The sequence below is a fragment of the Dryas octopetala genome, chromosome 9 (assembly GCF_963921425.1).
Source record: "Dryas octopetala chromosome 9, drDryOcto1.1, whole genome shotgun sequence".
NCBI classification, from domain to species: domain Eukaryota; kingdom Viridiplantae; phylum Streptophyta; class Magnoliopsida; order Rosales; family Rosaceae; genus Dryas; species Dryas octopetala.
Window position 1 is genome coordinate 7,258,439 of NC_141374.1, and position 14,933 is coordinate 7,273,371.

Sequence of the window (14,933 nt, forward strand, 5' to 3'; positions counted from 1 at the left end):
CAGACTCAAGATACCCATTTTCATGCATTTCAAAAAATGTCAAAATGACTTCTAATCCCAATATCATTGTTTACAAAGCAAGAAACCAAATTTGTCTTATTTCCCTCCCATATATACATCCAAAGATTGAATTTGCACATCAAGATAGCTATTAGAAATCTAAAGCAAAGCCTTTGCTGCAAAGCTTAATTATTTGCTTAATCATTTAAAACTAAAAATAAGAGTATATTTGTGCTATCAAATACAAAGAGAAGTTTGTTGGACAAAAAGTTTACAAAGAGAAGTTAATTGCCCTTATTGAGTAGGGATGTTAAGTTTCCCCTTAAGCATGCACATAACAATAAATCATTTAACTTCATCTGCAATCAAATTGATCTCTGCAGACTCTGCCACTGTTGATGCCAATGCAGTGCTTGAATTATCCCCAGCATCCTCTACTGGCATTTGTTGTGGATACAAAAAAGGCTTTGGAGGCATTTGGAGGCTCTCAATTTCTCCTTCAAGCATCTCAACTACTTTATTCATCGAAAGGTTGTTCACTAGGCTTCAATTGTATGCACCACAATGCCACCATGATCAGCTTCTTTATGATTTTCTTTTCCTCCTCAGTGGCATCTCATAATTCTATGTCTTTTCCTTCACTCAATTGGTCAAAAACCCAAGTAGGAAAGTAGATTTGACTAAATTGGCTTGAATGCTCTATGTCTCCATTCAAATTCTTCCTTCTTCCAGCCATTTCCATCAATAGCATTCCAAAACTATATATATCAGCTTTGTATGAAACACCTCCAATGTTCTTATAGAATAATTCTGGAGCTATGTATCCCATGGTTCCTCTTGCTGCAGTCAAAGGCACCATGCTATTATCCAATGGGTATAACTTTGCTAACCCAAAATCAGAAACCTTGGGAAAAATTCTCATCTAGAAGAATGTGTTGCGAGGCTTGATGTCAAAGTGCAAAATTTGCATGTCACATCCACGATGTAGATACTCAATACCACGAGCCACTCTAAGCGCAATTTCATTCATTTTCTTGCAACTTAAGAAGGGAACTCCTTGCTGAGAAAAAAATGTATTTTTCAAGAGATCTATTGGGCATGAAATCATATACAAGAGCACGCTTTGATCCGTGGACACAAAATCCAGTAAGTCGCACCACATTAACATGGTACGTGAATCCTTCCAATGGCAGCAACTTCATTAATAAATTCTTGCCCATTACTTTTGGACTTACCCAATATCTTGATGGCTACAAGATGGCCACTAAGAAGCTTTGCCTTGTATACGATGCCATAGCCTCTTTCACCCAATTTGTCCTTGAAACCTTTTGCCATCTTTCTAATGTCCAGGTAAGAGTACCTTGCTGGCATAAGATTATTATTACTCTGCAGAAAGTCTTCTATATTTTCATACATTGACAAGTGCCTTCTTCGCCATTTGTATATTAGTAATGCAGTTAGTAAGGGAAGGCCAAGTAAAAATTTGGCTACTTGGTAAAATCCTGCAGTTCATAAAATGGAATCAATAGAATGAAAGAAGACATTGACTGCTTCAATAATACTATCAACCACTTTGTCATTGTCCTTGGACAACAAAAATTATTTGGAATGATGATATATATGTCCTTCCAAATCCATGTTCACATAGCTATCTGCAATCAAACGCATTATTTTCCTTTAGCTCATTATGAGAATATATATCAGTCCGGCTCATATGACAGACATAACATAAGAGACAAGTAAAAGACAATATATTTAATGGTTGAATTTAATACGATTGTGAAATTAATATTCATTAAAGTAAATATTTCAACCCTTAAATGTGTTGTCCCTCACTTGTCCCTATGTTAAGTCCCTTATATGAGTCGGATTGACTAATATATATAGATAATTTGGCTCATAAAAAGGACAAGTGAGAGACAACACATTTAATGGTTAGATTTACTTTCTTTTTTTTTTTTTTGAGGGAAAAGCCAAAGGCTTGATTATATATTGCGATTCAACCAAACTGTTACATCACGGTTCAAAATTGGCGCTAGCCAACTTGAACCCTCTTCAAACCACAAAAGGGGTTGATCACAACCATGCAGCGCCAAAGTATGGCCTGCAAGGCTGCAACATTATCTATTATTGATTTTACAATCATATTAAATACATTGAATGTGTTATGCCTCATTCGTCCCTCATATTAAGTCCCTTATATGAGTCGAACTGTATACATAACAGAAGGGGCCTCCATACATACAATCATATATATATATATATTAGGGCCTCCATATATATTATGAGAAACTTATAAAGAGGATCCATTTAGATAAGAACCAAAAGGGATCATATGTGGGATCAACCATCAATGTAATCTAATGAACCGAATCGCACATCTATTTATTAGGTCCTTATATAAGGATCATCCTTGCAAAAAAATAACTAAATCGGAACCATTTAATCTTCTAGCTATGACAAAATAAATAAACGAAGACAACATTTCTGATAACTAAAATGGTCAAACGACTTCCGTTTTTTTATTTACTGGGATGATTCTTAAATAAAGATTTAAAAAATAGATGATTCCGATTATTGGACTACATTGCGGGGTGGTCCCTCCAGTGCAATCCCTTTATATATATATATATATATATATATGTATATATGTATGCTTTAAACAAACTGATTTTGAAATCCATCTCTTACCGATGTAAACTATTCCATTGGTAGTGAGCGTAGTGTAGAATAGAAAAAAGTTCTTTATGAGAAGTATTCCTGCAAACGAAGTGAAGAAATTCGATAAAAATGAATAAGGTGGTTTGACACTTTGACCAATCATAAATGCAAGGACAAAGAAAATTTTAACTACACACTTATATAAGCTGGTTGGAGAGATGAGACCACTCACCTGATAATTTGTTTCTAGTCTCTCGTACCAAGATTCTAAATAGATAAAGAAAACAAAAAGATTAGCATATCTGTACTAACCATAAGAGCATATATTGATAATTATAACATGATAGAGATTTTTTCAGATAAAACTTCACACTTAAACTCCATATAGTGCCTGGCCAAAAACAAAAACTCCATATAGTGATTAAATTATAAATGGTATATATCGATGCAATTAATATTAGTCGCTGCCTGGGCCGACCCAACATGTGGTACCAAGAAAAGTTTTCTGCATCTAAAACCATTAATTACAACAGATTAATATACTGTTGCCTACTTGCCTTAATTTAGAATTTATTAACAGGATGTATACAGTGTCTTGAAATGTGTGTAGGTTACAAGAACATTCAAGAAAAGTGAAATTAAGAAGAAACAAGTTGATGTTGAATTTTCGCATAAACAAATCTATAAGTAGAGAAACTATATTCTAGTAGTGGAAAGGTGAATCCGCCAATATCCAAGGGTCAAAATCATCCGCATGACATGCAGTGTCTTGGCTATTTTTTCTATGGTCTTAGCTACATTTCGCTAACCAAAAAATTGAAATCTAAATTCTAAATGATGGATAATCTAGCAATAAGCGCAGGGATGAAGGTATATATAGATTGACTCTTATGTTGTGATAAAGTGCTAGTGGTACTACCTTTCACTGTCCGGCGGGAGCAGCTAATCCCTCGCAACTCTCATCAACTCCACATCCACATCCGAAATTAAACCATGAGAGTTCAAAGCCACTCCCTATTTCATTATAAATGCCTTCACAAGACTTCATGTACTTGTCGTTTGAAGGCGATACCATAACCATCAGTGTTATCTTGCAGGACTCCCCCAAATCAAATGATCTGATGTTGTTGCCAACCATGAGATAAGAATAGGCGCTGCTCTTGTCCATTGTGCATGGAGCAGATTCAACAAACATAGGAGAATTCATCTGATTTGCACACATCAAAAAAATTATAGGCTCTGATAACGTAGGTCTGTCGGGATGTTCATAATAGGCGTAAGAATCTTCAACAATACTGAAGTTAGAGCCGCTTAAAGAGTAATGCGGGCTGGAGAAGTAGTTGTTGCCTTTCTTCTGATCAACAACATCAGCATCCACAACTCGTATTCTGAAGTTGCTGTAATTGATTGCCAATACGTAATACTTTCCCGAATACAAGTATAATACAGCAGCAGCAGTGCTAGTAGTAGTAGTAGTGTTTGGCTCACAAGATAGCTCATACGTACCTTTTGATCCCACAGTGTTTAGGGTCTCCTTGTAATCGAAATGGAAAGCTTATGTTGATGTTGCCACAGGACAGGGTACAATCCGAATTATCTTTGGCATTCAAATTTTTCATTAAAAATAGAAATGGTTCTGAATTTCTTATGGTGGTTGCTCATAGTAGTAGATGTAGTGCACGGCAGAGTACAAGGCCTTGAAGATTGCAGCACAGAAGTAAGATGTAAACGCCACGGCCCTGCCATCCGGTTCCAATTTTGCCTTAAAGGCAGGCAGCCAAGCCATTGTGGTTACCAGGGCTTTGATCTATCATGCACCAAAGACAAGCAAACTGTGCTCGACATGCCATCATCAGCTAATAATGAGCTGTTCGTTAAAAAGATTGACTATGCGTCTCAACAAATTGAATTATACTACCAAAGTGGTTGCTAGCCTAGACAGATTTTCGACCTTCGTTCATCTTCTTTTCCCTTCGAATGCGTAGAGGACAGAACTAACTGTACCTTATTCAGTTGTCCACCATCAATAGAAAGAGATCAATATTCCCCAGACTCTTATTATTACAGGCTGACGAAATTGAGCCCTTGCCTTGGCAATCCTAGCAACCAGATATATGCTGTATGCTCTGATTATGAGGGTTATATAGAACCCATTGATGCACTGCCCCTGGTGTCTTGTACCAAGATGCATGACTACACATCAGTTCCAGACATTAGATTGCCCATTCTGACACTGAATTGGTCCAAACCGTCCTGTGAACATTGCGAGGAGAAAGGCAAGACATGCAGATTGAAGAATGAATTCGCAGACAACCTGACGGAAACTGAATGTTTAGATGTGCCAAAAGGTATGCCATTTAAGCTCCACATCTATCTTCACTTTTTGCTTCTGCGAAAACATATTTTCAGTCATCCCAATTAACGAAAAATGTTAATCTTACATTCTTACCTAACTGTAAATCTAAATCAGTGATTAAGTTGACTCTTGATTAAATGTGAGGTCTAAGTTCATAGGGATGGCAACATAACATTGTTTGTATCTTATCCTTCCAATTAATCATTCCAAACTGAAAAACTTACTTCCTCAAAACTACTATACCCTTTCATTTCCGTTTCCCTCAAATTATTCATTCCCACTTCTCCCCAATCCAACCGCTCATTGACAAGGCTAGTTGTATGCATATGTATGTATGTATGTCTGTATATTTATGCAAGGAATGCAGACTTATATGTTATGCAGATTATTTGACTTGATAAACCTAACTACTTCTTTCATTAACAACTTAATTTTATAGGTGGTAACCATGGAAGGCCAAACTTAAAGATACTAGGTGAGTTATCACTCTTGATTTTTTTCTTTTTCATTAATTTTCTTTCCTTTTTTCTTTCCTACAAGGGGCCTGGGGTGTTATTGAGGCAATGTAGAATAGTTTTTTTTTTTTTTTCTAGAAAATGGGTGTTTTTAACACAGACGCTCATATTATGCAGGAACTTGCGCACTTTCTGTGGTTGCTATAGTAACCAGCTCTGTCATCTACTATGTGTATAGCTCTAACAAAATAGAAAAAGAAAATCAGCAGAGAATGGAAAGGTTTTTAGATGATTACAAAGCTCTCAAGCCAAGTAGATATTCCTATGCTGATATTAAGAGGATGACAAATCAATTCAAGGATAAGTTGGGCCAAGGGGCCTATGGAACAGTGTTTAAAGGGAAGCTTTCCACTGAATTACTTGTTGCTGTAAAAATACTTGACAACATTGATTCAGGTTAAAAGGGGGGGAAGATTTTATAAACGAAGTGGGAACAATGGGTCGAATCCACCACGTCAATGTGGTTCGATTGGTTGGCTTTTGCTCTGATGGATTTATACGAGCTCTTGTCTATGAATTCTTACCAAATGGCTCATTGCAGAATTTCTTATCATCAGCAGATCACAAGAACTCATTCCTTGGTTGGGATAAGTTGCAAGATATTGGTTTAGGCATAGCCAAAGGAATCGAATATCTTCACCAAGGGTGTGGCCAACAAATCCTCCATTTTGATATCAAACCAAATAATGTTTTGCTAGACAAGGATTTCACTCCAAAAGTTTCTGACTTTGGTCTAGCTAAGTTGTGCTCCAAGGATCAAAGTGCAATATCTATGACTACAGCTAGGGGAACCATGGGCTACATTGCACCTGAAGTGTTCTCTAGGAACTTTGGTAACTTGTCCTATAAGGCCAATGTGTATAGTTTTGGAACGCTATTGCTTGAAATGGTTGGGGGCAGAAGAAATTTTAAAGTCATGGAAGACTCCACCAACCAAGTCTACTTCCCGGAATGGATCTATAACCTTTTAGAACAAGGAAACGACCTACAGATCCATATTGAGGACAAAGGTGACGTTCGGATTGCTAGGAAACTTGCAATTGTTAGTCTATGGTGTATCCAATGGCACCCAATAGATCGTCCTTCCATGAAATTTGTAGCTCAAATGTTAGAAGGAGAAGGTGACAATCTAATCATGCCTCCTAATCCTTTTGCATCTACTTCAAATTGATGCAATTGTTCCTGCAAGAACTACCTATACCTCAAGAATTACCTGTCACTATGTGTTGTCATGATAAGATAGTTATGGTGTTGTATATAGTTAATTAAGCAAATGCGTTCAATAAATTTCATATTGCTATGTTTTAAAATAGAAATAATTGATAGTACGTTTCACATCTTGTAATTGAGACTATGATTTATGATTATGCCAATTTTTTATATTTCACATCGCTGTGTCATTGTGTCAAGGAAAAGCGCACTTATGATGTTTGCTTCTTGTTCTTATTTCTTAATCGTCATTGAAGAAATTTCATTGTTGTTCAACTTGAACATTTCTTTGAAGATGTTGATGTGAATCGAGAATATACCTTCTCTGTAAATCTTTTATTATCCCGTGCAAGAAGGCAGTTAGACAATAAACATGGGTATCTACAAATTTAGATCCTCTACTTGTTTTTACTCCTTTTAATCCTAATCATATATTTATTATCAATTGGTAAGGGAAAAAGATTAATTAGATTTATAACATTTTTTAGGTGTGATTGTGTGGCATCTATGTATTTACAATTCCTGGATTTATGTTGCTCGGTTATAAATGAAAGAAGTAAAAATAAGGATAATAGGGAATCCAGGTATCGAGTAGCACGTCCACAAGAAGTTTTTTAATAATTAACCAAGTACCAAGACAAAAGATAACCCATGCTTTGAAGACATGGATGAATTATATATAGATCGAGAAGACCGTTTGAGTTGGGCATCCTCAATCAAAAGTAGAAGCCTTCTCTCTCATAGCCAAGGACTTGAGGACTGTGGTCTCCAAGTTCTGGTTGTCAACTCCCTGAGTTGGGACGTTCCTATATAAAATGCTCAATAAGTGTAGTCTCCAATCAAGTTCACTCTTTATCCAATATGGGTAAAGCCCTAAGTAGGACACAAACTCCCCCTTACAAAGAAATGTTGGAACAATGTATATGTGGGTTATAATTTTTCTATAGCTAGAGGGAAATAATATTTCAATGGCACGTAAAAATTTATGCTTTCCTTAAAAAAAAAAATTTACCTTCCCTTGCAAGTATTCAAAGTGGAACGTGCAAATAAGTCTCTAGAATACAATAAAGCCTAGCAATTTACTATTGTTGGTCACTTGGTCCTGCATTTTGCACTCTCGAAGACCAACCCAACACTCCAAAAAAAGTTTTCAAGACGGCCCAAGAATTTCTAGAAACTATTTCTGCAATATATTAGTTTTCATATGTTTTTTTCTTACGTGAAAACAGTAAAAAAAAATGATGATAGGGTTGTCATAGGCGAGAAAAGCATAGAGGAATGATGTTTTTTTCTTACGTGAAAACAGTAAAAAAAATGATGTTTTTTTCTTACGTGAAAACATAGGGTTGTCATATGTTTTTTTCTTACGTGAAAACAGTAAAAAAAATGATGTTTTTTTGAAATGTCATAGGCGAGAAAAGCAGGAATTTCAATAGAGGAATGAGAGTTTTGGTTGCGTGAAATCTGCATAGAATCATCCCTTTACATAGATAGAGATGCACATGTCTCTTCCAAATGTTGTGTCATATCTCTTTAAATTTGGGTTACAACTCTTCAATCTTCATCAAGAGTTAAACCCTTGGAGGGAGATCAACTCCAACAATCTCAAGAATCAGGATCCTCTTGAGTCTTGGGTTTACAGACTAGTCAGCCTACGATCCTTTTGCCACTTAGACCCCTCCAATATAAAAACCCATATACCTATGATTAATCAAAGGCACACAACACTTGGGCAACTCTAGCTCCAGCTTACTTTCAAGTTATCATTTCTTCTCAAGTCCTTAGCAGACACCAAACTTATGCCCTTTTGAAGACTGTTTCTTTATGTTCTTAGAAGAGGTAGATCAAGACTTTCGCATGTGGTGGATTTTGGCTCCCACTACTATACCAGTCATTTGCAAAATTATGTTTGTTTACATCATATGCTAGTTGTATTATGTTGTGAGCTATTTTACATCAAACATTGTTTAGTGGTATCAAGTTTCAACTATCAAATAACTCACCCCAGATTCAATCAAAAGCTTTTCATCGTCACCACCAAAGAATTTACTCCTGCATCTTCTTTAATTCTAGTGTCTACTTCTCTCGGCTTGTACAACGAATGAGGCTTTACCTCTGTTTTCATCCTTGTTTCGATAACAAAATAGAGGATTTTGTTTGGAAAGCCAATTTTATTAGCTTGATCTTTTTATTTTTTATCAGTTGCATAACATATATTTATGAATGAAGAGAACAATATATAACATAATTGAAATATGCACGAGATGGCAGACCCAACACATAACTTTTAAGTTAAGAAACCTAACACATCTTTATGATTATTCCAAGTACAACTTGTTCAAACTAACACTACTACATAAACTAAAGACTTTAAATGCACTGCAAAATTGTACATACCACGCATGAAAGGTTAAAACAAGACGGATGCTGCTGAGGAAATCAATAACTTGTTCTTCCATCACCCTCAGTTATCACATCTTTGAATGCACCACCACTCGGAATCATAGGCAGGACATGCTCTTGATGAGGAACGATTACATCCAACAAGTACGGACCAGGAGTGTCCAACATTTTCTGAATTGCTGCTTTAAGATCTTGCTTCTTTGTCACCCGGGCAGCTGGTATCCCACAACCTTCAGCAAACTTCAGCATATTCGGGAATATCTCAGACTCGTTCTTTGGGTTCCCTAAATAAGTGTGAGCCCTGTTCGCCTTGTAGAAACGATCCTCCCATTGAACAACCATACCCAAATGCTGATTATTCAACAGCAAAATCTTAATGGGAAGATTCTCCACACTGACAGTGGCCAATTCCTGGATATTCATAAGGAAACTCCCATCACCATCGATGTCAACAACAGTCATACCCGGGTTTGCAACAGCAGCCCCAATAGCAGCAGGCAATCCAAAACCCATAGCTCCTAATCCCCCGGACGTCAACCACTGGCGAGGCCTCTTGTACTTGTAAAACTGAGCTGCCCACATTTGATGCTGCCCAACACCAGTGCTTATAATTGCATTCCCATCAGTTAATTCATCAAGAACCTGGATAGCATTCTGAGGAGAAATGGATTCCCCAAAGGACTTAAAACTCAATGGATGCTTCACTTTCTGCTCGTTCAGCTCCTCCCTCCAAGCTGAAAAATCAAGTTTCAGCTTTCTTCCTTTCCCCTCCAATATCTTATTCAACCCTTCCAATGCCAATTTCACATCCGCGCAAACAGACACATGAGGCTGCTTGTTCTTTCCAATCTCCGCCGAATCAATATCAATGTGAACAATCTTAGCTCGGCTAGCAAACGTCTCCAGCTTCCCCGTAACCCGGTCATCAAACCTCACTCCAAAAGCAAGCAACAAGTCAGACTTATCTACAGCATAATTAGCATAAACAGTACCATGCATTCCAAGCATTTGGAGTGACAATTCATCCGAGCTCGGGTATGCCCCGAGACCCATCAAAGTACTGGCAACCGGGATCCCAGTAAGCTCCACGAACCGCCTCAGCTCCGGGCTGGAGTTCAAACAGCCTCCACCAACATACAACACAGGCTTCTTGGACTCAGATACCAACCTCACAATCTGCTCCAAATGGGCCTCAGAGGGACACTTGGGCAACCTAGACATGTACCCAGGCAATCTAATGGGTTGGTTCCAATTAGGAACCACAAGCTGTTGCTGTACATCTTTGGGTATATCAATCAAAACCGGGCCGGGTCGACCCGAAGTGGCCAAGAAAAATGCCTCACTAACAATTCTAGGAATGTCCTCTACATCAAGAACAAGATAATTGTGCTTTGTGATTGATCTCGTTACCTCAACAATTGGGGTCTCTTGGAAGGCGTCGGTGCCAATCATCCGACGAGGGACTTGTCCGGTGATGGCGACCACTGGAATACTGTCGAGGAGCGCGTCGGCGAGGCCGCTGACCAAGTTGGTGGCGCCGGGGCCGGAGGTGGCAATGCACACGCCGGGGAGGCCGGAGGACCGCGCGTAGCCCTCAGCGGCGAAGACGCCGCCTTGCTCGTGGCGCGGGAGGACGTTGCGGATGGTGGTGGAGCGCGTGAGCGCCTGGTGGATCTCCATCGACGCGCCGCCGGGGTAGGCGAAGACGTTGGTGACGCCCTGGCGCTCGAGGGCCTCGATGAGAACGTCGGCACCTTTTCGGGGCTCGTCAGGGGCAAATCGGGGAATTATAGTTGCTGGATCTGAATGGGTGGTGGGGGTAGCGGTGGTGGCGGTGGTGGTGGTGGTGGTTTTGGAAGACAGAGAGTTGGAGATATGGAGAGAGCGGAAAGGAGTGTGTTTCTGAGGAAAAGGGGAAAAGGGTAGGGTGAATCCGGAGATGGGGTTTTGGGTTTTTGTTGAAGAAGGGAAAGAAGAGGGTTTGGAGAAGGCAGAAGAGGGTGCAGCAATGGTGGCCGCCATTGTTGACATGCTGAGCGCTTCAGAACAGAGTGAGTGAATTGGTAGGTTCAGCTTTTGGGGTGTGGCTGCTAGAAGTGGGAGACTCGTGGCCAAGAGGTACTATTTATATTTTGTTTTTTGCCCTTTCAAGTCGTAATTTATATATATTCTCAAGAAAAGTCTTATTTATATGTAGATTCTTTTTGTAGGTCTTTTTTTAATGTAACAAGAAATAAATATTACAACTTATGTCACGTCAAAAACCAATCTTCACCGTACTACAAGCAGGTGTTACATTATGATCATAATTTGCAAGAACATTTGCCATAATATTAGTAGGAATAGTATCACTCGAGAGAGTTGGAGCACTTTTTGAAGAGAACTAGGGCATACTCAAGAATTAAAATTAAAAAATTAAAAAATAAAGTTAAAAATCCTTAATAGCAATTAAAATAGATTAGTCTTCCAGATTTTTCAAAATATCCCAATATTTTTGGAGTCAACACCATATTCCAGATTCCATATTGAATAATTTGAGGATTAGTGGCCTTATATTGAAAAACAAGTGTATTCCTCTGATTCCATTTATACCAAAAGAACATAAATTATTTCTAAAGCATGATCCCTTTTTGCCCAATTCTAAAACATGATTCTTAAAAATATACCAATTGTGTTGTAACCAATGAAGCAATGATTCATTTGACAATTTTTTTTTTTTTTTTGCAAAGACGCATAAAAAGGGTTAGGGATTGAACATTTGACATTTTTGAGGTCTTTTTTTCATTCTCTTTGACATGTTTTTTTAAGACCCTTGGAGCATAAAAAGGGTTAGGGATTAAACATTTGGGTTCAAATGCAAGCTTAATATGTCACAGTCACGATTGAGAAACTATAATCCATGGCAATATACATAGTATATGCGGAAGATGGATTTCTCAAAAGAGGTGGACCAAGAAACGTGAAGACCAAAAGAGAGAAAAAGAAATGAAAAAACTGATCGCCATGAGGTGAACTCTCCTCACGATCGTCTTCCTCCTCCTCACTCCACCATAACTCTCCTCCAAAAAGCATAACCCACACAGCCACCACCCCAACGGCCAAGATGGCCGAGTCACCACCACCACCACAGCCCACCCACCCAATCACTCTCCTACCCACTTCCCAGCAATCCCCAACCCGGCCATCACGCAACACCACCAGCACACCCCCCATCCTACCACAACCCAAGCCCAACCCACCCACCCACCGATTCACCCCTCAAAACGAAACTACCAACGAAACTACCCACCGAAGCATTGTGGCAGGTGGTTATCCATTGGAGTGAATGAATCTTCCAAGATTTATAAAATCCAATTCACTAAAAACAAAGCCCTAACATTCTCATAATGGATGACTTGGAATTTGTCTTTTTGCTGATTCCTTAGAGTCGATTGCAAAAGAAGCAGCAACAGAGCTTGATAGTCAACATAACCCAAAAAACAAAGGGAAAATTTTTCATTTAGGACACATATTTTGGGGTCAATTCTATTTTAAGACACCCGTTTGGGTTTGTGTTAGTGTAGGACACATATTTACAATTTGTATTTTTGTGGGACAAACTGTCACCTCCGTCAGGAATTCCGTTAATAATAGACATGTGACACGCACATGACCTATTTTCAAGGGACAAAATGGACAATTCACCATAATATATTAAAATAATTAAAAATAAAACTAAAACAAAAAAGAAAGAAGAACAAGATGGCAGCGCACCCCTTCTCCACCCAGCCCCAACTCACCTCCGGTGGCCATACTTGCCGGCAGTGACCCCACCATCCCCCCTCTCTATCTCACTCTCTCTCTCCCTCCATTTCTCTATTCCTCTCTTTGTCTCTTTTTCTCTGCAGATCGCACCCTCCTTTTTCTCTCTCTATTTCTCTGCACATCGCCCCAACCACCTCTAGCGGTGGCCTTACCCACCGGCGACGACCCACCCTCCCCCCTCTCTCTCTTTCTCTCTTCATCTCTCCCTGTATTTCTCTCTTCCTCTCTTCCTCTCTCTGTCTCTTTTTTCTCTCTATTTCTCTGTCTCTCTCAAGGTTTTCTAAGAGATTGATGAAATTTCAATGTATATAAATTTATTTATGAAATTTCCAAGAATTATAATTAGATCTGAACCTCAATTTGCTTTCCACGCATCCCAAATGGAGCAATCTTTATCTCTTAGAAATCTACAGAAACTATCAAGATTGATTCCTCTTAATCATACTCAGCACCCTTTGTCTGATACGGAAATGCCATATTCTAGCCAAAAGAAAAACATTGAAGTCTTCAGGCATTGACATTTGACGCTCTCTAGGTAAGTAAAAAATATTCACAAATTAAAAGAAAATTTTGAGACTTTGAGTCTACATCTTTGAGCAAACATGGATAGGAATGATAGAGAGAGGATTAGATAAAGAGAATAGCAAGTGGACTTTGCTCTTTTCTTTCTTTAGACTTGCAGTAAGGGTGAAGGTGTGAAGGATGCGCAGTTGCGCATCGAGTAGCAGAGGGATAGAGAGAGAGAGACAGAGGGATAAAGAGAGAGAATTAAAGAGAGAGGAAGAGAGAAATAGAGGGAGAGATGGGGAGAGAGAGAGAGAGAGAGAGAGAGAGAGAAGAGAGGGTGGGTCGTCGCCGGCAGTAAAGCCACCGCCGGAGGTGGTTGGGGCTGAGTGAAAACGGGGGGGGGGGGGGTGAGATCTGCATCTCCCTCTTCAATCCTTTTTTTTTTTTTTTTGTGTTTTTTGTGTTTATAGTTTTAAACTTTTTAAATATATTTTTAGTTTTAATCTTGTTTATTTTTAATTATTTTAATATATTATGGTGAATTGTCCATTTTGTCCCTTGAAAATAGGTCATGTGCATGGCACATGTCTATTTTTAACGGAATTCTTGACGGAGGTGACGGTTTGTCCCACAAAAATACAAATTGTAAATATGTGTCCTACACTAACACAAACCCAAACGGGTATCCTAAAATAGGATTGACCCCAAAATAGGTGTCCTGAATGAAAAATTTTCCCAAAAAACAAAATTGAAAAACCCATTAAAATTAAGCCACTTTTGATTTGCAACGACTCCCATTAAAACCCAAATAACAAAAAAAAAAAAAAAGTTGGAATCAAGCAAGGAATAAAATTTCGGGTTTCGAGGAAATTTCGATGGAAATTTCGATGGAAATTTCGACGGAAATTTCGACGGAAATTTCGAAGATTTTTAAATTTCGACAGAAATTAAAACGGAAACGATGGAAATTACTATCAAAATACGGAAATTTTGAATGAAACTTTACTATATATTTATTTGACATATTATCTACTATATTGATAAAAAACATTGAAGAAACCAAATTATATAGTAAGTTTCATGTGATATAAGATGAATATAATGCGCGCTGAAGGTAAATACTATGAAATAAAATTAGTATAATGAATAAATAAAATTAATATATTATTTATACTCTATAATATATACACTAAATTCTATATACTTTATAATCTATACTCTATATTATTTAAGATATCGTATAGAATATTAGGGTTTAGGTCCTTTACGATATTTTTAATTATTTTTTTATATAAAAAGGTATTAGAGTTTATTGGTTTAGGGTTTAAAAACAATTAAACGAAACTCCAACACGGCCAAACGAAATCTCAAATCATTTTTTTTTTCAATTGCCCAAAAACCTCAAACTAGGATATGGTATATGATATTAGGGTTTAGGCTTCTTTAGAGTATTTTAAATTATTTTTTATATTGAAAAT

The 14,933-nt window shown here is 38.0% G+C and overlaps 1 protein-coding gene and 2 pseudogenes across 1 annotated transcript; 1 reads left to right on the forward strand and 2 right to left on the reverse strand.

Moving 5' to 3' along the window:
• Positions 1-322: 322 nt before the first annotated feature.
• Positions 323-4,280, reverse strand: LOC147273547 (rust resistance kinase Lr10-like; annotated as a pseudogene).
• Positions 4,281-4,291: 11 nt separating this feature from the next.
• Positions 4,292-6,703, forward strand: LOC147273548 (rust resistance kinase Lr10-like; annotated as a pseudogene).
• A 2,303-nt stretch (positions 6,704-9,006) lies between these two features.
• CSR1 (chlorsulfuron/imidazolinone resistant 1) lies at positions 9,007-11,250 on the reverse strand. Its single transcript, XM_086228065.1, has one exon. It carries the CDS (start codon positions 11,173-11,175, stop codon positions 9,181-9,183), a length of 1,995 nt encoding a protein of 664 aa, XP_086084191.1. The 5' UTR covers positions 11,176-11,250; the 3' UTR covers positions 9,007-9,180.
• Positions 11,251-14,933: the final 3,683 nt, after the last annotated feature.

What these genes read in the sequence shown, in the direction of transcription:
- CSR1 (XM_086228065.1), bottom strand. Translation starts at nt 11,175, where the DNA reads ATGTCAACAATGGCGGCCACCATTGCTGCACCCTCTTCTGCCTTCTCC.